General features: G+C 53.5%; 1 protein-coding gene and 1 long non-coding RNA gene across 3 annotated transcripts in view; one reads left to right on the forward strand and one right to left on the reverse strand.

Annotated features, from left to right (window-relative positions):
• The first annotated feature begins 585 nt into the window (after nt 1-585).
• On the forward strand, nt 586-4,786 carry LOC136563545 (uncharacterized). Its single transcript, XR_010784631.1, has 2 exons — nt 586-957; nt 4,336-4,786. It is a non-coding gene; the product is annotated as an uncharacterized lncRNA (long non-coding RNA).
• Nucleotides 4,787-11,169: 6,383 nt separating this feature from the next.
• The window catches only part of MAP2K3 (mitogen-activated protein kinase kinase 3), a 30,396-nt gene continuing 15,995 nt past the window's right edge, over nt 11,170-25,570 (reverse strand). For both annotated transcript variants that reach the window (XM_066561044.1, XM_066561045.1), the window contains exons 2-13: nt 24,569-24,601; nt 24,120-24,189; nt 22,327-22,375; nt 19,934-20,047; nt 19,168-19,287; nt 18,892-19,008; nt 18,700-18,751; nt 17,791-17,918; nt 17,143-17,220; nt 15,004-15,143; nt 14,286-14,331; nt 11,170-13,880 (exon numbers count right to left, since the gene is read on the reverse strand). In XM_066561044.1, the coding sequence (XP_066417141.1) occupies nt 13,797-13,880; nt 14,286-14,331; nt 15,004-15,143; nt 17,143-17,220; nt 17,791-17,918; nt 18,700-18,751; nt 18,892-19,008; nt 19,168-19,287; nt 19,934-20,047; nt 22,327-22,375; nt 24,120-24,189; nt 24,569-24,601 (1,031 nt within the window). In that variant the 3' untranslated portion in view covers nt 11,170-13,796. The remainder of the gene's footprint in view (nt 13,881-14,285; nt 14,332-15,003; nt 15,144-17,142; nt 17,221-17,790; nt 17,919-18,699; nt 18,752-18,891; nt 19,009-19,167; nt 19,288-19,933; nt 20,048-22,326; nt 22,376-24,119; nt 24,190-24,568; nt 24,602-25,570) is intronic.

Raw genomic sequence — 25,570 nt, forward strand, 5'->3', positions numbered from 1 at the left:
AGCTGCCCTTTGCTTCGTGCCTCCCTTCCGACTGCCTGGTGAGCTCAGCCAAATACCATTAAAGGTTTATCCACACGCTGATCAACTTATCTGCCTCCAAAGCTGGAGCCAGATCGGCCTCCAAGGGGAGAGGTGGTGGACGTGGCACCATCTTCCAAAACAACAGAGGATGAGCAGGCGCTCCGAGAGATTGGCCAGGACACTCTGGGAAGAAGTGGTGATGCCTTCAAAGTGGAGAATGGGTTGATAAGGGGGGAGTGGGGAGAGACATTTTAGCTCCTACTGGGTAATTATCACCCATGGAAAGCTGAGGAGTTAGCTGGTGGGAGGGAAATTACAACCTATCATAAAACCAATCTCTCCCAAATCCAGTCTCTTCAGTACTCAGGAGTGTTTGGTCTGGTTCCAAGGCTCGGCTCCTGGAGGAGTTTGAGAGGTCCCTCGACAGAGCTGCAGCCCTCTGCAGAGCAGACACCACATCCCTTTTGTTCGGAGGAGCGCGGAAACGGGAACGCGTCAGGTGAGGGCCTGGAGGAAAACAAACGGCTTCATTCAGGAGAACCAGTCCTGGGGAGAGGAGAAAGGGACTTAATTACAGTAAGTCCCTTTACAGCAAAACTGCCAGGTGCTAAAAGACTTTTTAATTTAGCAGAGAAAGGCAGATCAACGCCAAGCATCTGGAAGCCGGAGACGGAGAAAATCCAATTAAAAATCAGGCAATGCTGCGAGTAGAACAAGCCATGAAGTGATGGATTATTCATTCCATGATGTCTTCAATTCAAGAGAGGGGCAGAATAATCGATCCTTCCAGCACTTCCACACTGTTTGTTGAAGATGAACACTCCAGCCATCCCAACTTTTGGGAGCGTGCACATTCCACTGCGAGGGCCAGGCCCTGACTTTGGCAAACTGCAAAGTTCTCATGGATGATGGAGGACAATCCACCAGCCCTACTAGGTAAGTTGTTTTATGCTTGGAGGCATTAATAACCCAGAACTAGCAGCCAACTCCATGGAAACCAACTGGTAGTCAGTGACAAGTTCTCCTGTTGCTATAGGAACAGGGCCCAAACAAATAAAAATTACCTATAATTTCTCCTCCCTAAAGTTCTCCCACATTACATTTCCATAGCAACTAATTAGCTCATTATTGATCAGAACCAAACCAGTGGAGGTGAGAACCAAGCCAGTGGACCAGTGGAAGTGCCTGGCTGCCATGGGCAGCTCCATCCTCTCTTGTGGTGAGCTGAGATGAGCCTTTGAGATGGTTTGTGCTGGGTTTGAGAGGAAAAGCTTGAGCAGAGGAGCTGGATTCCTCTCAGGGCTGGATTCCTTCATGCCTTCCCCAGGATACCTCTGATACAAATATCACTTGCTCCCTTCTATTTCCAGCTGTCACCTTACACCTCAGGGTTTTTTTCCCTCGTTGTTCCTTTCCAGTCTCCCCCCGTCTCCTCCAAGCCCAGAGCTGCTCTGTTGGACACCTGCTTGTCTTGGCAATGTTCTCTCATCCTTCTGGCCAGGATATCTGAGTCTCTTGGCTTGCTGCTACCTCTCCTGGACCAAGCCAGCACACTGCAGGGTCCTTGCAGGAGTCTCTCTTTCCTCATGTACCCCCACAAATACAGCCCTGCATCCTCCTCTGGCAGTTCTCTGTCTTAGATCTCTTCTCTCTCCACCCCTGGAAGTGTCCAAAGACAGGCTGGATGCAGTTTGGAGCCATGTGGTTCCAGTGGAAGTTGTCCCAGGGTTGGAACTGAATGATCTGGAAGGTCCCTTCCAACACAAACCATTCTGGGATTCTCTGGTCCAAGGAGACTGGGTGCATTAAACCACAGGGCTGTACCCTGCAGACAGCAAGGAGGTAAATTAGCCACAGCTCAATGGGAAAAGCTGCTGTAACACCCAAAGCAAGGGAAACAGAGCTGTGCCAGGTCAGGGAGAGCTCAGGCAGAGCAGGAGCACCAAGCCTCTGTGCTGAACCTGCCAACCCAGTGCAAGGTGAGCTCGTGCAGTGGCAGCCCCACATCACAGCACTACAGGGGTTGGGTTGGGTTGTTGGCCCTCATCTTCTCCTCCCCTGGGCCCTGGGGTCAGCAGGAATGGGGCCCTGGAATGGGGCACACGGGTCAGGGTGGAGGATGCTGTTTTCATCCCAGTCTGGGGGGAAATTCCTGCTGTCTCAGCATACCCAAGGCCTTCCCTGCTATGCCCAAGCCCCTGGCAAGGACCAAGGGATGGAGGAGAGGCTGCTGCTTGCTCTACCCCTCCTGTTTTGGTACCCCCAAATTCACACACACAACAAACACCCCATGAAGCACTTTGCTGGCAGAAAGGCATCTGGAGCGGGGGCCAGCACAGCTCTGCAAGGAATATTCCCCCATCCCAGGGGCTGCACTTCCAGCTGAATTCATGTAAATCACACATGAATCTCTGTGATTAATTGCTGCCACCACACACATGGCAGATGTGCAGAGAGCTGAGCACATCCCTGCACAGACTCCAGGCAGGGCAGGGTGAGGCCAGGCTGGGTTCCAGCAGTGCTGGGGATGCTGGATTTGCTCCAACCTGCAGCAAGGTGGAAAGTTTTGCCAAGGAAATTGCCTTTTTTTAACCAAAACCAACACAACCTGCAGGGTTCAACCCCTACAGGGACATTCAGTTAATTTACCCATCCCCAAAACGTGACTGACCCCAGGGTGGACAGAGCCTGGCTGCTGTGTCACCTCCCTGGTGTCTCTCGAGGACCAAGTGGCATCACCCAAGCCCCTGTCTCTCCTCCTTCCTCCACCAGCCCCATTTCCACCTCTCCCATGGGAATCTGATTATCAGCAAGAGCTCTGCCACCATCAGATGTGATCAAAACCACAATTCAATTAAATGAGATTGGATTGAAAGCAGAGGGTTGGGAGGAGACAGGCACAAACACCCAGAGTGGGAGGCCATGCCCCAGGACAGGAGGCTGGGATCTGTAGGATCTGCAGGATCTGCAGGATGGTCACCCCAGGTGAAGGAAAAGCCAGGATGCAGCTCTGACCCTGGGATGAACTCCATCCTTTGGGGGCAGGAGCCTTTGCCAAGTCACTCATCCTCCTTCTGAAGGATCCTGGATAGAGTAAGGTGAGCCCAACCTCCTGAAGATGCTTTTAATTCTTTCTCATCTCCTGAAATCAAATAAAATACCAAATAAGAAACTTTGTCATCTGAGCAGTAGAAGAGGGGGGGGAGAAAAAAAACCCAGCCAAACATGCCTGGAGATGAAAGGGAATTGTAGATGGGTATTTCATCTCTTGCTCTTGTAAGGAACGTGAACATAAAAAAAAGGGAGAAACAAACAAAAAATCCCAGACACGGTTAATGAGCTTTGCATTTAAATGTGCCACCAATGTCACTGCACAGACAGCTCCTGCAAGGTCCCACGTTCCTGCTCACCCCAGACAATGGGTCGGAGCAAACATTGGGTGAGATTAAATTCCACTGGTGTTTAGTAAATAAAACATGCATTTCGAGAAATCAGGGAAAAGTTTGTTAAATATTTTAGTACATCTGGTCTCCCCACCCGTACGCGGCCTTACAAAAATGTTTTGCATATTTATTTTAGCATGCACTAGATTTATTTAAAAATAGCATCACCAGCACTGGAAACAGCCCACTTGCTTTTCATCTAGATCTTTGCATTGAATCAATGAATCCAAAATTAAACAAGGTTGGGTGAACTAAATCTATAAAAGGACCTATTTGCTGATCAATACAGGAATGGATGCCTGGGATCTCTTTGCTGGGTGAAATATGAGGACTTACGAGAGAGAAATTGCTTTTGTTATTATATTTTTTTAAAAATTCAGATTTAATCTCCCCACATAAAAAAATTATTTATCGGAGAGATGCTTGGTCCTAAATAATTCATGCTGGTTGTATAGTACCCAGAAGACAGAAGACTCCTGTCTTCCATTCCTAATGAGAGGGAAAAACACCTCAAATACTTTTCTTGGATTCACTTTCATCACTGCAGGGAGATTAAATTCTACTTGGCTTCCAGAGGGAGTCCTCCCCCAGGGGAGCAGAGCCCCCCAAATCACAGAGAAACCACAGCGTGCTCTGTATGGAAGGAGAAGAGCTTCAGACACATCTGGAGGCCAAATTTTAGCTGCCAGTAAGAGACACCTGGCTCTGGTGTTGAGGTTCAAGGTATGACTTTGGTGACCAAGGAGCCAGGACAGAGAAGGATCCTCCTGAAAAAGCTATCTCAATATGAATAATACATTTTTTTATATTTAAATATATATATATATATATATATATAGTCTATAATATAAATTCATCCTTTCCAAAACAGGGTGAAGCCACCCTGGGGGCACTGAGCCTCCAGTAAAGCAGAGCTGGAAGAGGAACAAAGTCAACCCAGGCCACCCCAGCTGAAGTACGTGGGAAATAGAAGCTGTAACAACTGTCAGTGGAAGTTTCCCCTGGCCAAAAACAGGAACAGAATTTGGGCTGAATTTGGAGCCCAGATTGGTGGATTTGGAGGAAAAAAAAAAAAGAAAGAAAAATAAAAGAAAAATTAAATAATTGGCCTTTTAGCCCATCTTGGGCACAAAATCTGGGGCCGGCTTTGGGAGTGCCTTGCATGGCTGTTTGCTCAGCCAAGTCCTTTTCTCCTAAGCCTGCTGCAGGAATTGATCCACAAAGGGTTGTACCTGCTCTGCTCTGAATAAATCTACATATCAGCCTCTTCCATGAATGAAAAATGCATGCACCAGTAAATCTGAGGTGAAATAGAAATAATACATCTGTTGTCAGCAGCCTTTTCCTTTTTTTCCCCTGCTTTTCTCTTCCACAAGTTTCATTAAGAAGAGACACATCAGCTGAGATAAAGCTGACACCACCAGCTCACTGATTGTTGCCGACGCTTCCCCGTTGCTGTGACGATGGATTGCTGCAGAAACGCCCGCCCCGAGCAGGCAGGGAGGGTAAAATCCCCTCCCTGGGCTAATCCTGGGAGAAAACAGAGCAGGAAGGGAGGGTAGAGTCACCTCCCTGGGCTAATCCTGGGAGAAAACACGAGGAGGCTGCGAGGCCATGGCAGGGAATGTCCCCAGGCTGTGGTGAGAATGGGGACACGGGGGTGGCAGGGGTGTCCCACCTGAGAGGTGCCAATGGGCTTCCTCTGAAGGACAGGGGAATGAGAAACAGCTGCCCCTGGCCAGGCACATCGTGAATCCCAGGGACAAAACTCAAGGAACAGCCCCAGCTCCACCTTGACCTTCATCCACCTGCATCATCCAGCCCTTCTCCAGATCAGGAGCTGGCAAACCCAAACGGGTTTGGGCTCATTGCACTCGGGCCATTTTCTCCCTCGCTGGAAGGGCTCCATGGTGGGAAGGTGCAGAGGGACCCAGTGCTTGATCCCCACTCAGCTCAGATGATTTCAGCCCTCACTTCAGCAGGGCAAGGCTCCCAGCAGCCATCAGCATCAGCAGGTGGGACAGTGACAATGGCAGTGCCAATGGCAGTGCCAATGTCCCCGTGCTGTCCCCTCACTGTCCCTGCCTGGCCCACACTCAGGCTGGCAGCTTGCAGCACACTGCAAAGAGGCAACAGCTGCAACAAAAGAAAAGAAAATTATTGGCCTTTTAGCCCATCTTGGGCACAACATTTGGAGCTGGCTGGGACAGTGACAATGGCAGTGCCAATGTCCCCGTGCTGTCCCCTCACTGTCCCTGCCTGGCCCACACTCAGGCTGGCAGCTTGCAGCACACTGCAAAGAGGCAACAGCTGCTCCCCGCTGGCCCAGATCGAAGATTTTAATTAAGGAGAAGATTTGGGGGAATAAAGGGGAAGATCTCTCTCAAAGCTGTAATTAAAGAAGCTCAGGGTGGGGCGGGATGATGGCAAAGGACACGTCCTGCTGCTGCTGGGGCTGAGGGAGGGCAGAGCCCCCATCATTGCCCCCCTCGCCGAGGGGAAGGATCCCCCAAATGCAGCTCACAGAGGCTGCTCTGCACCCCAAAAACAACCTTCCAGTCCTGGCTGAGGTTCCCACAGGGCTATCAGGTGCTCCAGCCTGGAGCAAACCCAAATTCCTGTGGATTCCACTCTGAGTTATGGCAAAGGAGAGGGAGAGGCTGGAGGGTCCTCAGAGCTGAATGTCCTGACCCCAGCTCGCCCCCTCTGAGCCAAAAGGGGCCAGGTCAGAGCCCAGGAAAAATTTGGGAAGTGGGGTGCAGTCAGAAGAACCCCCAGACCACTTTTGGGCTGTTTGAAGAGGTTCCTCAAAAGAAGCACAGAGTAAGTTTCCAAAAAACCCTTACGGAAAACAGCGGGGTGAGAAGACAAGCTGGAGGCAGCTCTGCCTGAGGAATCCACGTGCCATCCCTACCCCTCACGCCAGCACAGCCCCGGGAGCCACCAGCACCTCCCCATTCCTCCTGCCTTACCCCAGGCTCCCAAAATTCCACCAACAGCGCTGCCGACCCCTCCCGCCCGCCCGGGGTGTGGGGTCCGTGCCCGGAGCGAGCCGAGCCAGCCCGGATCGATCCCCGGCAGCTGCTGGGTATTTGCAGAGCCACTGCGAGCCCTGAGCATCATCCCTGGGGCTGCCTCTGCCGGGGATGGGGCAGCAGCACAGGAACCGAGCACCTCCTGCCGCAGCCAGGGCTCCCCGATCCGCAGGCACACCCTGGGGCATGCTCGGGATCATCCATCAGCTCCGGCGTGGAACGGGACCTGTTGCAGGGATGATGTTCTGCAGAGCCCGAGCAGAGGGTCGGCATGACCTGGGAAATGCTAGTTAGTCGCTAATTAATTAACTGAGTGGAGCACTGGTGCTCGGAGCAGCCACACACCACTCGTGGCAGCTTCGGACCCGAGCCGGAGCTTTTGTCAGAAACCTCGGGGTTTATTTATGAAATCCCAGCTTCAGTCAGGGGAAAGGAGTGCATCCCTCGAGGAGAAACAAGCAGCCCCGAGCGGGGAGTGACAGTGAGGAAAACACAGCTTATACCAAGGTTTGCTCATCAAGGTTTGTGTCTCCTGCTCCACCCGAGATGTAAATCGGGTGCAAAAGCCACCGTGGCTCGCCAGGCTCCTCTCAGCCCCCTGCCTGTGTGTGCCTGCAGCTCTGGAGACAAACAGCCTGTTCCAGCTCCGCTTGGCATTTCCACAAAGGTTAACTCAGCGTGAGAGGGGCCACAGCCGCCGCTCCGGGGCTGGAAAAGCTCCGGGAAATCCACCGGGGGACCGGGGCTCCCTGCGGGGCAGGTGACCCCCCCGGTCACCCCCGGAGCGCTGGCGTCGAGCTTTGATATTTTCAGGCTTTGCGCTGCTGAGGCTTCCTCCTCCCACCCCCACGTTCCCGCCTCGGAAAAATCAATAGGAGCTTCAAGCTGAGAGGGAAGGCTGGATGGAGGCTGGTGTTGCTGGGCGAGAGAGGAGTTTTCCCCCTGGCTTGGGGCTCCAGCAGAAATCACCCCAGCTTTCCAGCACCCTGCTGATGGGGAGTTGGTGTTGGTCCTGTACAATTCCCAGGGGATGGAGCAGTGAAGCAGCTGTGCATGGATGGGTGGCACAACTCACTCCATAAATACACACACTCTGGGGCTGGGTGTGCAAACCAGGCCGCTGGGACAGGCAGAAAGGGCTTGGAGATGCTTTGTGCAAGCCAGCAGTAAAAACAAAACTTAGAAACAAACTTAGATCAACCAGGGACGATCAATTATCAGAGGGAAAAGGCAGGGCACCAACACACCTGGATACCAGTGGTTCAACCAAAGTTTGGGCTCTCCTCGCCGCAGCACAAGCCACCCACACTCCCCTCTGGAGATGAGAGTTGGGAGACATCCCCAGCAGCTCCTCATGGGCAGCAAAGGCTTCTGCACCCAGTGCACCTCATTTAAACCCTTCCCTCCCAGCTGGGCTGCACTGGTCCCTCTGGGTGCCGGCTGAAACGATTTTAGAGCCTCTGGCTGGGCCAGGAAAGGCTGATCCATATTCCTGAGGCCTCATTGCTATTCTGCAGCTTCAGCTCATTAGTGCTTAGGTGCTACAAGAGCTTTGGAAGTTTCTGGGTGAGGCAGCTATTAGGGGAGGATTGAACACGTCTGGTACAAACCCCTGGCCTGGGTGAACCCGCTAATTTACACTATCGAGCGACAAGGTGCCCACAGGCCACCTGAACCAAAAAAAAACCACCCCTGTCCTAGAAACGGGCTCAGCCACCATCTGAAAAAAAAAAAAAAAAAAGGAAAAATTAAGCAAAATAAATAACCCTCAGCCCCAGAAAACTGGCTGCATCATCACACCCCCTGCTAATCCATTAGCCAGCCCTCCTCCGCACACGGCTCTTAGGAACAGCGTGAGCTCCAGCTCAGGAGCTCCTGGAGAGAACCACCACAGAATGGAAGCACAGAAGGGTTTGGGTTGGAAGGGACCTTAAAGATCACCCAGTTCCAACCCCCTGCTATGGGCAGGGACACCTTGCACTATCCCAGGTTGCTCCAAGCCCCATCCAGCCTGGCCTTGGACACTTCCAGGGATCCAGGGGCTGCCACAGCTTCTCTGGGCAACCTGTGCCAAGGCCTCACCACCCTCAAAGCCAAGAATGTCTTGTGTTTCAAACCTTTATTTTCCCCTTTTCAGTTTGAACCCATTACTCCTTGTCCTACCACAACAGTTCCTGATGAACCACCCCTGCAAAGGGCCAGTATGACCAGTACAAACACCTGCACTGTACTGGGGGAGCACTTTGGGGTCTGTCCTTTTAGAGGGACTGCTTGTAAGGCTTTATAAAGGGAAGGCCTCATAAGATGGCTCCAAGCCTGTTACTTAGGCCAAGGAGAAGGGAGATGTGGGGGAGTGACTGAGCTGGAAGAGGGGTACAGAGATGAGAGAGATGAGGGAGTATGGTGGTTGGTTGACTTGGGCTTGTTGTGCCTTAAAACCATGTACCCATGTAAACATGTTGTGCCTTAAAACCATAACTGGCTAGCTGCTTAAAAAGGCCAGGGTTTTGGCAGTGAAGAGCCCTCCTTCACACCTGCCTGGGGTCTCTCTGTCACTCATTATCACACCATGCTCCCAACACATGTTCTCAGCACAGGGCAGGGAGAGCTGTTGGCCCTTCATCTGAGCAGGACTGAGCTGCTGCAGCCCTGATGGTCCCCATGCCCCTGCCTGTGCTGGATGTGCTGAGTTTTCCCTTCTCAGCAGCAGGAGCTGTGTCCTTTCCACCCAGGTTTGGGCACTGCCTGTTCACACCTTGTGACAGTCCCATGGGGGAGTCACCAGGCAGAAATAACCAAATAACCAAATAACCTCTTTTTGCCTCTGTTTGAGACAAATTGGGGGGGGGGGGGAACACCAAAAACACCTTTTCTCCTAATAAGGGAGCTCAAAGTGATGAATTTTCCACTTCTCCTGAAGTTCTTTCCTTGGAGGCACTGATGCATTTTTAATGGTCTCGATGTAGCTATTAAGCTGGTAATTGGAACAGAGCAGACTCCAGCTCCCAGCAGGTCGGGTGTGTCCCCACACCACATGGATGGGTGTTCCTGGGGTCCCTGTTCTCCCCAGCGCCGCTGACCCCCTCCTCGACTCCATTTCCAGGCAAACCATCACCACCAAATCCTGGTGCTTGAGGGACGCAGTGATCCCGACCTGATCCTGCCTGGCTGACAGGGAAAACACTTGGGAAGGGAGCTGTTCCTTCCTCCCAGTGCCCCGCCTAATCTGCAGCTCCATCCTCCATGGGCACGATCCCCCGGCCACCCCTGCCCTAATCCCGGCCGAGGGAGGGCTGGGAAGTGCCGAGAGGGGGGCTTGGGATGGAAACGGGGGCTCCGCCGGCTCCCGCCGCCGGTGGGAGCTCATCCCTGCGGATCCAGGCTCATCCCGCGGGGTTCCCATGGTTATTCACCCCCATGGGTCCAGGCTCATCCCTGCGGATCCAGGCTCATCCCGCGGGGTTCCCATGGTTATTCACCCCCGTGGGTCCAGGCTCATCCCTGCGGATCCAGGCTCATCCCGGCTGTCCCGCTTGGTCCAGCCGTGTCCTGGGGGATGTTCACGCCGTGGATCCAGGCTCATCCCGTGGGTCCAGGCTCATCCCGTGGATCCAGGCTCATCACAGCTGTCCTGGTGGATGCTCACCCCCCTGCATCCAGCTCGGTCCCGCCGTGTCCCGGTGGATGTTCACCCTCTCGGATCCAGGCTCATCCCGCGGGGTCCCGGTGAATGTTCACCCCCCTGGATCCAGCTCGGTCCCGCTCGGTCCCGCCGTGTCCCGGTGGATGCTCACCCTCTCGGATCCAGGCTCATCCCGCCGTGTCCCGGTCGATGTTCACCCCCGTGGATCCAGGCCCATCCCGCCGTGTCCCGGTGGATGTTCACCCTCTCGGATCCAGGCCCATCCCGCCGTGTCCCGGTGGATGCTCACCCTCTCGGATCCAGGCCCATCCCGCCGTGTCCCGGTGGATGCTCACCCTCTCGGATCCAGGCTCATCCCGCCGTGTCCCGGTGGATGTTCACCCCCATGGATCCAAGCTCATCCCGCCGTGTCCCGGTCGATGTTCACCCCCGTGGATCCAGGCCCATCCCGCCGTGTCCCGGTGGATGCTCACCCTCTCGGATCCAGGCCCATCCCGGCTGTCCCGGTGGATGTTCACCCTCTCGGATCCAGGCCCATCCCGGCTGTCCCGGTGGATGCTCACCCCTGTGGATCCCGCTCGGTCCCGGCGCCGGGCGCTGCCTCCCCCTCGCGGCCGCGGGCAGCGCCTGCTGCCCCGGGACGCTCGACTCGAGGGGATCCCCGGTCCATGGTGAGCATCCCCCTGCCCCAGAAACCACAGCCTCACCCTCCTGCCCGGCCCCAGGAGCAGCAGAGCCCTGCGGGGAGCCCCTGGCAGCGCTCCCGGGGCTGCCACTCCTGGGATGCTGAGCTGGGGTTCCCGGGTTGTGCAAGCCCCAGACTGGAACCAGCAGCCCTCCCCAGCCTCCTGCACCCCCAGGCCCAGGGGGGCTGCTCCAGGGGTCCCATCCCAAGGGTCACAGCTTGTACAATCCCCAAATCAGCAGCAGCATCACCCCACACTATGGGGAGAAAGCAGGATTCCCCTACAAGCTGCTGCCCTAAACAGCCCCCAGCTGATGCTCAAACAGCAAGAGGAGACAAGAATCAGGTTTGAGGGTGAATTTTATTGGAAATAAGGATGGGGGTTGAGGGGTACAGACCATTCCCAAAAATACAAGGGGAGAGGGGCTTCCCATGCGAGTCAAAATCCTCGCCCACCTTAAAGCCAAGCTGGTTCTCACCAGGGAACTGCCACTGCAGAGGGAATGAGGTGGGACAGGGGAGCAGGGAGGTGGAAAGGACACGGGATTTGGACAGGTGAGACCTGTGTAGGATGAAGCAGAGGAGATGGCACAGGGAGGTGTGGTGTGCTGGCCTCCTCAGCAAAGCCTCAGCTCATCCCCAGGGGCCCAAGCCCACCCCAGAGCCATCTCCCCTGTGTTTGAAAGGGCAGATGCTCCCTTATCCCAAAACACAGAAATCAGGACTCTCTCCAGGAGGAGAAATGCAGAAAAAAATAAAAAGCATGCAAAAAAATTTTTTACAAAAATGAACGCCATTCCCCAAAGCACCAAAAAAGGGTGAGATAAAGGAAGGGGAAAAGAATTTAAACACAGAAGAGAGAAAACCCAAAAGCTTAACTCAAAACAAAAATAATCCAAAGTAATCAACTATGAAAAAAAATTACAATTGTACATCTCAGCAGCAAAGCTGTCAAACCAAGCAGGTACAGGTGAGTGTTGGGTGGTTTGCAGAGCAGGATGAGGAGGAGGGAGACATGGAGAACATCAATCACTTCCTTATTTTCCATCCAGAGGTGGGCTGGGGGGTCAGGGTTGAACTGAAGCTGAACAGGGTTTGTGCAGCTCCACCTGGGCTGGGTTCCTCAGGGTTTGTGGACTCAGGGAGGGGGATCAGAGGGATGGCACAGGAAAAGCCTTGGCTGTGTGATGCATCAAGGGCTGAAAACCATTTTCCCCAGAGCAGCTTTGCCAGGAGCAGCTGGTGGGGATAGATGGAGTGGAGCACCCCAGCTCCCAGGCAGGGGGTCCCCAGCACTGCATCAAACCCTGGACTGCAGGAGGGGGGGATAATGAATTTAAGGGAACATCACTCTTCATTGAGGGGGACCCTGAACACTGGAAATTCACCCTGAAATTCAGACCTCCAGGGCATGAATTTCAGGAATAACATTTTTAAAAGATTCAGTTAAAAAATAGATGCATTTCTTTAAAAAAGAAAGAAAAAAAGTCATCTTAGGCCAGAGTGTTTTCTAGTGACCCCTTCCCCACCTGCCCAAATTTAGCCAGAAAAATTGTTATTACGCCAGATCTGCTGGCCACATAGACATCCACACATTCATCACTGATTTAAAAATATATAATATATATAGAGCACACATACACACACACAAATATATATTAGAAAAGAAAAAAAAATCCTTCAGAAAAAACTCAATTATTAAAAAAAAAAAAAGAAAAAAAAATAAACAAAACCAAAATCCACAGCCGGTGCGTTTATCCGTGATCATGTACAGTAGAAGCCAGAAACCCCTCCTGCCCCCAGGCTCCTCAGGCTGGGAGCTTGGGGAAACACATCAGGTTTTCACAGTGGATTTGTCAGCAGAGAAGGAACTGCTCCTCCCTCCTCCCACACAGAAAGGGCTTTAATTTATAGCGAGTTAGATCAAACCTAGGAAACACGTTACAAAGTCCATCATATATAGACATCAAATGTACAAGAGCCCCGGGCCAGTCTCTGGGGTTTGGCTCTCGCTGGCACCCGCAGGGGTTGGGGACAGTTTGGGACGCCAGGGGTGCGAGTTCAGCCTCTGGAACAGTGTCACAGTGCGAGGTCTGACAGCAGCTCCAGGCTGGACAGCAGATGGAGCAGAGACTTCTCAGGGAGCCAGGCAGGGTGGAGGCAGCCAGGGCTGAGGAAGGCGATGCCCAGGGCAGGGATGTGACTCCCAGCCCACAGGGAGGACAGGCAGCTGCTGTGTCTCCATCCCCTTGTGCCCCCCAGGGAAGGGATGGATGCTGGGTGAAGCCCCACGGGCAGGTGGGCTGCAGCTTGTGGCACAGTGGGCTCGTGGAAAAATGCCTTTTTCTCCCTCTCCTCCTCAAGAGAGCAGCATTGATTGAGGGAGAGGGATGCCCGAGCTGGTGCTGCCTCAAAGGGTCCTTAAGGTGTTGAGCCAGGCATTAAAACATTCAAACAACATTCCTCTGGTGTGAGCAGCAGCCCAGGGAGCTCCATGAGCCCCTAAAGCTGCGTGGGCTCCTGGGGGCAGAGAGCCAGGCACAGAGAGAAGGCAAGGGAGACCAGACTCCAGGGAAGGGGCTTTGGGCAGGCAGGAGAGGAGTGGGAGAAGCACAGCAGCACTGATTCTGTCTGTCTTCCCCTGACAGCAGAGAAACACAACCCCCTGTGCCGTGCTCTGGGTACTGGGGAGGGGAGGTGGCCTCGGGCACCCACTGCTCCTCTCCAGGGACCTCCTGAGCCTTCAGAGCTCCTTGGCTTGGCTGGGAAGGTGTTGGCTTCAAAAGGCTCCTCCTGGGGGATTTTTTTCCTCAGGGCAAAGAGAAAAGAGATTTTGATGGGGCCAGAGATGCCCCCAGGCCGGGGAGGTGGATCTGTGATTTGTGCAAAGCACCCTGAACTCGAGTCCTCGCTCGCTCTCCTGCGGGGAAGCCGGGATGGAGGGACTGCAGGGAGCTGGGAGCTGGGAGTTAGGAGTCTTCCCCGAGGATCTCTGTCACAAAGGAGGCCATGTCAGTCTCTTTGGTGTCGTGCAAGGTGAAGAAAGGGTGTTCCTGCCAACGAGATCAAAGAAAACGTCAGCTGACACCACAGACCCCGGGGGGATGTCAGGCAGCTGGAGGTGGACTCCACCCTCCTCCCCAGACACCATTCTTCAGCTACAAGATGAATTTGGCATTTCTCAGTTCAGCCCCAGCAGGACACCCCACCTTGGCAGCTGTACTGCCATCCTTCCAGGTCTAAACTCTCCAAGAGCAGACAGGACAGAGGGACAAAACAGCTGGAAACCCTGACCTTAACACCCATGAAATCAACACACCCTTCCACCCCTGACACACTACACCCATCCCACTCCATGCCTGAAAAATCACCCATGTGTTGTCCCATTTCCCTGCTGGACCACTGACTTGAGTTTCAAAACTGGGAATAAAGACCAGCAGAAGCAGCTCTGCACTCACCATAAGTTCTAAATAGTTCATTCGCTCAGCTGGGTTCTTCCTTAGGCTGGAACAAAAAAATGGGACAGAAAGGCTGTAGGATCTTTTTGTTTTGCTGAACGTGGTCTGTCATAGGGGATCTCTCCTTCCCATGGGCTGCACCCATCCCTCTCCCTCCTTGCCTGAGCAGGTTTGAACCACCAGCAAAGCAGCCAGGCAAGTGACTGGGGAAGGACAACTCAGTGTTTTGCCACAAAAAGCACAAGCCAAGCAGCTCTGCAGTCTGCCCCACACGGAGAACAACTGGGAAGGGGAGGATATGGTTTCCCAGCACCTGCAGGGTGAGCTTGCTCTTGTCTGGCAGCACCCAGGGAGCAGGGGACACCCTGGGGGAGCAGCTTCCCACAAACCCACAAAGCAGCTTTCACCCAGGGGCTGCCAGCGGGTGGTTCTGGTTTCACTGCCACTTTGCCAGAAAACACCAACATTTCAGCAGCAGCGACAGGAAAAGGGGAAGAGAAACCTCTGCACCTTCCAGCCTGCCTGGGTGAGTCAGGCTGAGAGCAAAACCAGTTTGGGCAGCGCTTCCTGCCATGCTGAGCACCAGGTACAGCGAGGAGGGCAGAAATGGGCTCCCAAAGGACAGCAAAGCCAGCCCCACACCTCACTCCAACCCCCAGAGATCAGGGCTGCTCCTCAGGCAGGCTGGGAGAGCCAGCAGTCCCTGCTGGAGCCTCACCACTGTGCTGTGAAGTCCACAAACTCCTTGGAGAAGCGTTCAGGGGGCAGCTGGGGCGAGGGCTCCTCCACCACCTGCTTGAGCTGCTGGAAGGGCGTCCCCCAGGACTCGTACGGGAAGCGGAGAATGGCCAGCTCAATCTGGGGTGGAGGCAGGGACACGTGAGAAACACATCAGGAACAACCCCACCATGCCCAGACAGCTCAAATTCAAAGGAAAACCCTCTTTCCTTAACGTGAGACACACACCAGGTACAGCCCCACCATGCCCACGATGCTCAGATTCAAAGAAAAACCCTCTTTCCTTAATGTGAGACACACACCAGGCACAGCCCCACCATGCCCAGATTCAAAGAAAAACCCTCTTTCCTTAATGTGAGACACACACCAGGCACAGCCCCACCATGCCCAGATTCAAAGAAAAATCCTCTTTCCTTACAAACCATTTCAATTTGGGTCATACCACCTTTTTTTCTTTTTTTTTTTTTTTAAATATAAAGACCCAGAGGCCAAAAATACTTCCTTTTGAGGTTGGTTCAGCATATTAATGCATTTACAGGAAGTCACAAAAGATATGTAAAATGGGATTATTTAAAAAGATAATAACAGCACACAGTTTCTACACTGGCTTCCAAAGTGCTCTGCTGGCCCTAAGGCAGCCTCTGGGCCTTGGGCTGGCACTGCCTGAGCTAAACACACAAAAAATCCACAAACCCAAGAAAAATTAAGCGCTAGAACATAATTTTGCCAAAACCAGCTCAATTACTGGGTTATTCCTACAAGTCACCTCTGCTCCATCCCTCATTTAAGCAGGAAAAAGTCTGTCACAGCTCTTGGGTAGTGTCCTCATGCCAAGGATCAGTTCCTGTCTCAAAATGGGCAACAGAACCTTGAGACCTGCCTGGTAGGGTGTGATGGGATGGGAGAAATAACAAACCTGAAAGGACAGAGACTGGGACAGAGCCCAGCATCCCTCCCTGCCTCTGGCTCAAGCCAGGGGAGCTCAGTTCCTGCTGCTTCAAAACTGAATGAAGCCACCAGCCCAGGAAGGCCTGGAACAGCCCTGCAACTCAATGGCCCACAAACTGTCTGGTCTGAAATCAATCCAACTCCTTCATAAAGAAAATAAACCTAAAACACCCCAGGAAGCCAGCCCAGGAGGAAGACACAAGAAGGAACCAAACATCCTGGGGCTCCATTCAGCTGCAGGCTGGCCAGCTTCCAGCAAGGTGTCCTCTCCCTTCCAGCTTTGGAAAGGTTTGGATATTCCATCACTCAGAGTCTCCCATCCCACAGCTTCCTGCAGCTCAGATGACATTCCTGATGACATTTCCAGTCAGCCAGACCAGCTCTGCCCTGGCATGGGCACACCAGGGAGAGGGCCTTGGGTTTGGCACTTGGGTTTGGATCCCCACGCTGGGGAGGAGGGAATATTTGCCAAGACACAGCATGCACAAACATAGGGATGCAGCCCCCAAAACAAAAGCCTAAGAGGGCACAGGAAAAGTTCCTGAAAATAATCTACCCTCAGAGAGAGTCTCCTAGAAAGCAGGAGTTGTTTCCCAGGCAGCATCCCTCGGAGCAGCAGCTGGGATTTCCTTTGTCCACTGGCGCCAGAGGATCTCAGCTGCTTTCTGCAAGATCTGCTTCTTGCAGGAGGCAGATAAACCATCCCAAGCAGCTGCAATTTTGGAACTGAAAGCATTTCCCCTTCCTGTTGGCTGTTCTGAGCTACCCCGCAGGCAGGATTTGCTGCAAACCACACACAGCAGCTCTCACTGCAGCAGGACTGGAATCCCCTGCAAGGCTCTGGTGACTTGGGGGTGAAGCAGGAAGGCTGAGCCCCACCTGCAGCAAACCCTGCTCCAGTGACTACCCCTCAGCCAGCAGGCAGGGAGCTGCAGGGCAATTCAAAGCCAGACTCTTGGATATTCAGCATGGATATTCATTGTTATCCTGATATTGCCTGCTGGGAGCCTGAATTCCCTGGGTAATTAACCTCATTGCCCATGTTCAAATTGAGTCCTACTTGATGGGCACCCACCCAGCTGCCAGTGCTCCCAGCAGGGTACAGCCCCACCTGCCCAGACCCCATCCCAAACCCTGGGCTGCAGATCCAGATCCCAGCCCTTGGTGTTACCATTGTGATCCCAAGGCTCCAGACATCTGACTTCACGTTGTAGCCCTTCTGGTTCAGCTCAGGGTTTATTCTTTCTGGCTGTAACAGCAAAATGGGAGATGTTACCACTCCTGCTTTCCCAGTGCAAACCCCACAGAGCACATCCCTGGCTCCAAAAGCCAGGCTGGGTGGATTTCCCTGGCTCATGTCCTCAGGGAGGCAGGGTCTGAGGTTAAATCCAGCTCTGATGAAAGCCACATCTTGCTCCACACAACTCACATCAACTCTCCCTCTCTGCAGGGGAGTGAGGCTTGCATGATCCCTCCCCCAGGAGCACACACTTCCCACATGGATGCCACAGATGGCAAAGGGAAATTCATACTGACTTGAGGATGAAACTAAACAATCCTGCCAAGAAAAGCCTCAGCACTTTCTCTCCAACAAGGAGCAGTGCCACAACCAGTTTTGTGTCCTTCTGCAAATGGAAGGGGCAGAGGGAGAGTCACTGTGGGATTAACACAGAGCTGGGCTTAAAGGGAGGCTCTGCTGAGTCAGGGAGAGCAGAGCACTCCTGAGTGGCTTTCATCTCAGGCTGGAGGTGGAACAGGCTGATTTCTGAGCAGCAGCCTCTTACAGGCAGGGCTGAGGCTGCACAGGGGTTGCACTTACAGCCATGTAGGGTTTGCAGCCAGCATCCATGGTCTTGGCAACAGAGTCCACCAAGTAACCACTGATCCCAAAGTCACACATCTTCACGTGGCCCTCCTTGTTGATCAGCACGTTGGAAGGTTTCACGTCTAAGAGGAAATGCAAGAGGGAAAGTTGAGCTTGTTCAGGGATATTGAAGAGTCTGAGACAAAAGTGGCAATTCCCTGCAGGCCTGGGAGGGACCAGGCAGGCCCCAACACAGGGGAAGGTAGACAAAGCCCCACCAGTCTTATTGCAATAAAAGTTATTCACAGGACAACCGTGTCCTTAGGGAGAACAAGTCCCCTCTCCAACCAGGCAGGTCAAAAGGTTGAAATAAAATGTTGAGGAGTTTATCCCCAGCTCCTTAGGAGAGATTGATGGGCCCAGCACAGCCTTAAAAGCACAACTCTACCAAATCTTCAGGAGAGTTTGACTCATGCACATCCTGATCTGTCCACAACTACACAAGGGACTTCACCAGGGTGGAGAGCAAGACCTGGGTGTTACAATTCCCATCTGTGATTTTTAAGGTCTCCTTCAGCCCTCACTTTGCTAAAACTACTCAGCCAGGAGGATTTGGGGATTTTTATCTCCAAGAGCTGCCTTCAAGGCATTTCTGTACTCCAAGAGGGACAGAGATGCTCATAAAATACAGGTGGTGAGGAATTCTGTTGTTACATTCAACCCTTCATCTGGAAAGGAGGAAGAGAACAACATCCTGCAGAAAGGGAAGCATCTCAGGAACAAGCATCTAGATCTGTTCACCACAGTCCTGAGCACCAGCAGATTCCACTTTAGGCATCCCACAGGGACACAGCACACCTGGAAAGGTGCCCTCCCCTAACTTGGATCTCCAACCACACTCCACTAACCCCATCCAGCATTTACCTCTGTGGATCACAGACAGTTTACTGTGCAGGTGCTCCAGAGCTCGTACAATCTGGGGATAAGAGAGTGGAAAAGCACCCATCAGTCACAGGCAGCAGCAGCCTCTCACTGCAAACACCACAGCCCTCAGCAGAGGCCTCCAGCAGGCCCAGGGGATGCACAAACCCATCTGAGAACCCAAGAGCCACTCACAGACACAGCCATTTTCCCCAAAATGTCTTCAGGGATGGTTTTCTTCTTCTCCAGTACTTTCTTGTAGAATTTATCTAGGGAAGTGTCCATGAGTTCCATGCAGATCCACACGTCACCCTGCGGATGGAGAGAAAGCAGCTGAGAGGGAATTCCCTGGAAACCCAGGGGAGATAAAGGGCTGGGCTGAAGAACACAGAGGGGTGTTTGGGGACAGTTTGGTGCCTCCAGTGCAATCCCACAGCCCCAGGTGGCCCCAGGCACCCAGCAGGTCAGTACCTCACGGAAGAGGGCTCCATAGAAGGTGACTGTGTAGAAGCAGTCAACTGTCCTCATGGAGATGTCCAGGTCCATCAGCAACCTCTTCTGCTCCTGAGTGTTCACAGTGGCTCGAATCCTCTGAGACAAACATGAAACAACAAGAGTTTGGTGTGGGTGGGGTAACCAGATATCAGATATTCAAACAATAGAAGAAATTAGTAGATATTCAAACACTTGTTTTAGGTTGGCTAACTGGCCAATCTGCATGGCTAAAAGCAAGCAAAGCAAAAAGCCATAACTATAACTTTTGATTGAGCTCCTTGAATCCCCCAGCCTGACTCAGGACCTGCAGTCCTGGGGCCAGGGTGTTTTATCCTTATTTTGCAGCCAGCAGCACCCAGGAGGAGACGCCCAAATTGCCTCTGCCAGACAGAGCCTTAACGAATGCCAAACCCTTGGCACGCTCTGCAGAGGGTGCAGGGCCAGGCCAGCATCCTGACAGGCACTGTGCCACGCCAGCCTTGCACTGCAGGCACCAATCCTGGATTCCCAAGCCTGTTAACAACCCCACTGTGCCCAGCCAGTATCAGCACAGAGCCTGCACTGGCCAAACCACACCAGGAATGCCAGAGGCTGCCAAACCTAGATAAACCCACCCTCGTTTTGTCACAACCAGTGGAGCTCAGCAGTTCCTCTGCTCCCTTGGGGCTGTCCTTCGTGGTCCCCAGCCCAGCCAGGTGTCTCCAGCCCAGCCAGGTGTCCCAGCCCAGCCAGGTGTGCTCACCTTCACGGCCATGATGGTGCCGCTCTGCGCGTGCCGCACTTTCTCCACCACACCGTAGGCCCCACGGCCCAGCTCTGAAATGCTCACCAGGTCATCAGCTTCCACCTCGAAGTTCTTTAGGGAGAGAGGACAAAATGGCATCAGGGACAAGCAGGTTTATCAGCAAGGACATCAGCAACACTGTCAGCTCACTGGTGCAGAGCGTTTCGACAATGGAGGACTCCGGAGGCACCACGCTTGGAGAGGATGGGGGTATTTTTGGCTCTGTTGAATCACAGCCCAAACCCTCTCACCCCACACTCACCAGGGTTCATTTAATTCCCCCTCTGCAGCTGGAGATCAGGACTTTCATCCTTTAAGCCCAGGGAACGTTGCCACTACACAGGGCACCAAAGGTTGGTGCCTCAGTGCCTGTGGGGGATTACCCACCAAGGGTATTTCTGCAGTTGCTGAACTATCTGCAGGATTTTAACAGCTCCTGTGCCAACATGGGCAGCTGTCAGGAGCCTCCACCAACAGCCAGGGATCCCTCACCTCTCCCCACACCCCAAAAATCATCAGTCACAAAAACCCCTCTGTGTGTCTAACAACACCTGTGCAAAGCCTCTCTTAGATGGGGTGCACACAGCAACTCCATTTCTAATTACCAGTGAGTTCACACAGGTTTTACCCACTTTCAGTACCTTCTCCTACCACCACAAAGCTGCCAGCAAGGTAAAACCTGAGTTAACACCAAGAAAACAACTACCTAAGCTGTGAAAAAACCATGGCCAGTGCTCACCCCAGCGAGTGGCCGACACTGCAGGGAGCCAGCGAGCTCCTGCACCAGCCACAAACAAGTTTCCCTAAAGCCACGTTCCCCTGTAATTGCTGCCTCTGCTGGGCAGGGCACCAACCCAGTGACACACGGGCTATTTTTGGATGCTGCATTCATGGCTCCTAATAAGTCACAGCCTCCTTCCAGCCAGCCTTTATGCAGCCTCCAGCTTTCCTCCGGTCTCAGGGAACGAAAATAATACCAGGATGCCAAAGTGCCCCAGTGGCCACAAAGGCAGTGAGGGTGGGAAAGGAGCACGGCACAGCTCCGGATACGGAGCTACGCCCTGAGCAGGGAGAGAGGAAACGGCCTCTGGCTGGGACATGTGGCTGCCAGCACTGTCCCCTCAGCACAGGCAGCAGCCACCAGGTCTGCCCGACCTTCCTGCCAGCCCTGGTCCCAGCCAGATGTGGCTGTGGATTGCAGCCAGATGTGGAGGGCTGAGCTCAGCCTGAGCTGTGCCCTGCCCAGCACAGGAAGGTGCCGGCCCTTTCCTGGGCAGGACGTGGATCCTGAAGTGAGGAGAGCACAGGCAGAAGGCAGAGGAGCAGAGCAGGCTCGCAGGGGCCTCCAGGAAGGATCTGGTGGTGCTTTTTGGACACGTGTTCTGCAGTTGTTCCTGGTTATTGTGTTTTTCCTTTCCTGGCATTTGCCTCAAGGCTCCCAGCATGCTCCAGGAACCAGCACTGCCCTGCCCAGCAACAAGAGGTGATGGATGCACCCGAGGAGCCCTCCCAGGACAATGGGATGCATGGCATGGCCTGTGCACATCCCAGGGACCCGAGGTCACCACCCACCTCCACTCCTGAAGCTGGACTGCTGCCCCAGTCCTCTTCACCATGTTACTCCAAAATACCCGGACCAGACCCTTCCTGCAAACACTGGAGCAGGCAAGGAAGTGATTCTAGAGAGTTTTCCCTAGGCTGCAGCACTGTCCCCTTGCACACACAGTGCCCAGGCTGTCACAGAGAGCATCTCTCCCAGAGCTCTTGCTACACTCAACACCAGGCCCAGAAAACAGCACAGGCAGCAGGATTGTTCCCTGGACCCAGCCAAAGCTTCCTCTCCTCAACCCTAATCCTTGCACTGAGGCCAAGGGACCCAGATCCCATCAGCCAAGCCACCTCCCAGCCTGGAAGGGTCCAGATATAGGGCTGATCCAATGCAGGGTATTTTTAGCTCATTTGCAAACAGCTTCTGCAGCCCCAAGAGAGCCCATAACAAGAGAATGAAATAAAAGAGGGACAGTGGCTATTTCCAGCAGTGCTTTTCATCAGGTCACTAGGAAAGACTGGAGAACCAGAGAGAAACTTTGTGCCCAGCTTCTCCTGGGCCTCAAGCAGCAACACAGGCAGGATAAAGGGACTTGGTTTGGGGCAGTCTGAGAGCTTGGTGAGGCCACCCTCGTTTAGGACAGATGGGTTGGATCATCCTAGAATGGTTTAGATTGAAAGTTATACCCCAGGAGGCTGCACTCCTGATCTGACAGGTTGCAAGGCACAATCCACAGAGCTCTCCATGCCCAGGGAAAACCAAACTGGAAGGAAGCAAAAAAAGAAACCTCATTGACACGTACTTTATCTCCAATGGTAATGAAGGCCCTGGAGTCCAAGTTCCTTGGGGGCCTGCAAGAAATGAGACAGAGTCAGGAGAAAGCCCAGCTTCATTCACCCTCTTGGCCAGAGCCAGGTTTCACATTCCTTTGAGCACTTTCAGCTGCTGCTTTCCCCCTGTGCCTCACTGTAGGTTCCAACCAGCCCCCTCCAAACACCCACAAATGCTTAAATCGTGCCAGTAACGCCTCACCCCACACCCACAGGGCACAGTGAGAACCCCAGGGAATCAGCCAGGTGAGACATGCACCAAACCACCAGGCTGTGAAACCATTCCTGCTCAGGAGAGGAGCCTGAGGAGCCGAGATGAGACGTTTCTGTGGCAGAGCAGCTCAGCTGTCATGTTTTGACAGGCAGGTGTTGTACCAGCACAGCCACGTAGCCCGAAACGCACGCGAGGGAACAACAGGTAATTCCTCCCCTGTGAGTCATTTGTGTACACTCTGCTGCCTGTTCCAGGCAGGCAGAGCAGGCAGCACTTTGGTGTCACCCTTTGCACAACACCAGGCAGGTGAAAGTTGTCCTTTATGGCTTTTTTTCCTTATTGCTGCCCACTTCCCATTCTGGGCAGCACGGTACTTTTAGAGCCACCACGAGTGCTCTGCCCCTTGTGCCTCACTTCTGGGTTCTCCCCATCCCCTGGGAGCTTCTAAAGAGCAGTGATTGCCCAACTGGTTTAGTCTCAATTCCCACCAGAGCAGCCTCCAGCTTCAAGGAAGTACTTTGGGCTCTGAGCAAAAGCCTTGCACTGTGCAAATATTTGCACTGCAGCTTGAAAAGGAGGGGAGAAAAGGAGCAGTGGGCAGCTTGCACCAGACTCTGGGCATGCAAAGCCCTGCAGACTCCAGCATGAGGCCTTCTCCAGGGGAAATTCAAACCCTGGCAGGAGCAGAGACAGATGTGCCTGTGGGGGAAGGAGGTGGCTGTCACAGGCAGGGCAGGGCAGGGCTGTGCGAGGCTGCACAGCATCACTGGGGGAGCTCCCCTGCCTCCCTCTTTCTACCTGGGGTTTTCAGCAGTGATGTTTCCCTTTTGGGGACTTCACTGCTCTCCTGGAGTTCTCTAGAACAGGTTTCTGGAGCAAACAAGGCTCAGCAGTGGTGATGCAGCCCAAAGTGTTTTGGAAGAGCACCATGGAAGTGGAATTTTAGCAGTCTGCTCTTTGTCAAACCAAGCACAGCTACCCTGGGCTCTCCCCCATGGCATAACAAGCATCAGCAGCTCAAAGCAAACAGGGCAGGGAGAAATTCCAGTGCCCTGAGATACTGCTGGGCACTGGCCCCAAACAGCACAACAGTGCAGGATGTCTGTGTCCTCCTTTTAGCAGGGTAAGGAGCTGCAAACAACTCAAACTAAACCTGATACTCAGGCCGTGTAAAACACTCCCCCAACCTTTGTGCCTCTGGTTTCTGTCGAGGTCCAGCTACCACCACTTCTCCTCCCCTGCATTAAAATTCTTCCCTCAGGCAGATTTACTCTCTCTACCACATCTTTGCCATTTGGCATTGGCAGAGCCATGGCAGAAAGACTGGGGAGAGCACCCCAGAGGATTCTGAGTCTTTGCCTTTGGGACATTTCCTATCCAACAGGCACCTCCCAGAGCAACACACGTGTGCAATTCCTTCTCATCACCCACGAGCCCCAGCTTCAGAGAAAAGAACAACTGTGCTGATTTTGGGAACCCTTCACAGGCCAATCCCCCTTGAGAAGTGCCAAATGCAGCTCTGGAGAAGCTCTAAGCAGCAGAGATCCTTACGTGGTGTTGGCCACGGGTGGTTTGATGGGGACACATGTGATCCTCAGATCCCGTTTCTTCTTGCCTTTCACTGCAAGAGAAGATGCACACGTAAGGTGAGCAAATGGATTTTTGCTTTTTTCCTTCAAGTACCCTTTTCCCAGCAGCCACTAGGCAGGAATGCACGGCTTGGACCCCTCACCATGGTCAGCAAAATGCCAAGAAGGTCCCAGTGACCACCTGCCCAAAATTTCAGGCAAGAGCCAGAGCACGAGTGGGTCTCAATGACACTGTTGAGCATTGCTCTGCAGAAATAGCCAAGGGTGCACTAACAGACCATTTTCCAGGTCTTGCAGCCAAGCACTGTACCCCAAAAGTGCTCTTTACCCTCCATGGCCATTAACAGTCCCCTCTCTTTGGGATTTAAACCCTTTCTGGGGTGAAAGCTGCAATTTCTGCTGGGCACTTACCTGGTTTGTGTGGCTCCAAGGATCCTTTGGAATCTGAAAGAGAAAAACGAGACACCAGCTCAGCCTCCATGCTGCAGGCAAAGCAGAGAGCAGCCCTGTGCCCCTCATGGCTCATGGACCCAGGAGAGCTCCAGGAGAGGGAGGCAGCTGGGCTTTGGGAGCACAGCCAAGCCTGGCCCCATCCCTGTTTCTCCAGCCACAAGAGGTCCCCACGCCATTAGTGATGTGCAGGGCTCCCAAAAAAACATTCCCTGTCCAGAGGCTCCTTGACCCCCAGGGCCCCAGCCCCAGCCTGGCCTTCCTGGGAAGAGCCAGAGCTGGATCTGGCATGGAGAGCAATGACCATGAGACATCCAGCAAAAATCCAACAAAAGCACTCCAAAACCCAGCAAAAGCAAGGGGTTGGTCCCAGCAGGAGAGGGGACACCCCATCCACAACAAATGGAAAACAGGGAAAGACCAGACATGAGCTGACTGTCAGCCAGCAGTGAACCCCTCACAAATCTGGGTGTTTGAACAGGCTGAGGCACCAGGACAAGGCACCAGGAGTGACTGGCAAGAGGATGCTCTTGTCCCCCTCCTCCCAGCTCCAAACAGCACTGAGATAACAACACCCACTGCTGCAGAGGGAAACAGGGCTCAGGCAGGGCCAGAAACCTGCAGGTGAAAATTCCATCCCTGAGAAAACAAACTGACCCCAAGGGGCTGAAAGTGCAGCAGCTGAGAGCATGGAGGTCCTGATCCCTCCCAGGAGAGACAAGGAGGCAGCTGCACTGTGCAGCTAAAGCTGCTGTGGCTGCACAGAGCTGGAGGATCCATTAGAGAGCAGGAATACCAAGGTGTGCTCCAGGCATGGGGCTGGGAGCAGACAGCTCAGCGTGGCCTTGGACAGCCTTTCAGAGCAGCTCCTACCTGCCTGGCTGCTGGGAGCAGGCGTGTGGACAAAGTCCAGCACTCCAAAGGCTGCCAGGGAAGGGAGGGGAGAGCGAGGAGCTGGAATTT

Source organism: Molothrus aeneus, chromosome 16, assembly GCF_037042795.1.
Source record: "Molothrus aeneus isolate 106 chromosome 16, BPBGC_Maene_1.0, whole genome shotgun sequence".
NCBI lineage: Eukaryota > Metazoa > Chordata > Aves > Passeriformes > Icteridae > Molothrus > Molothrus aeneus.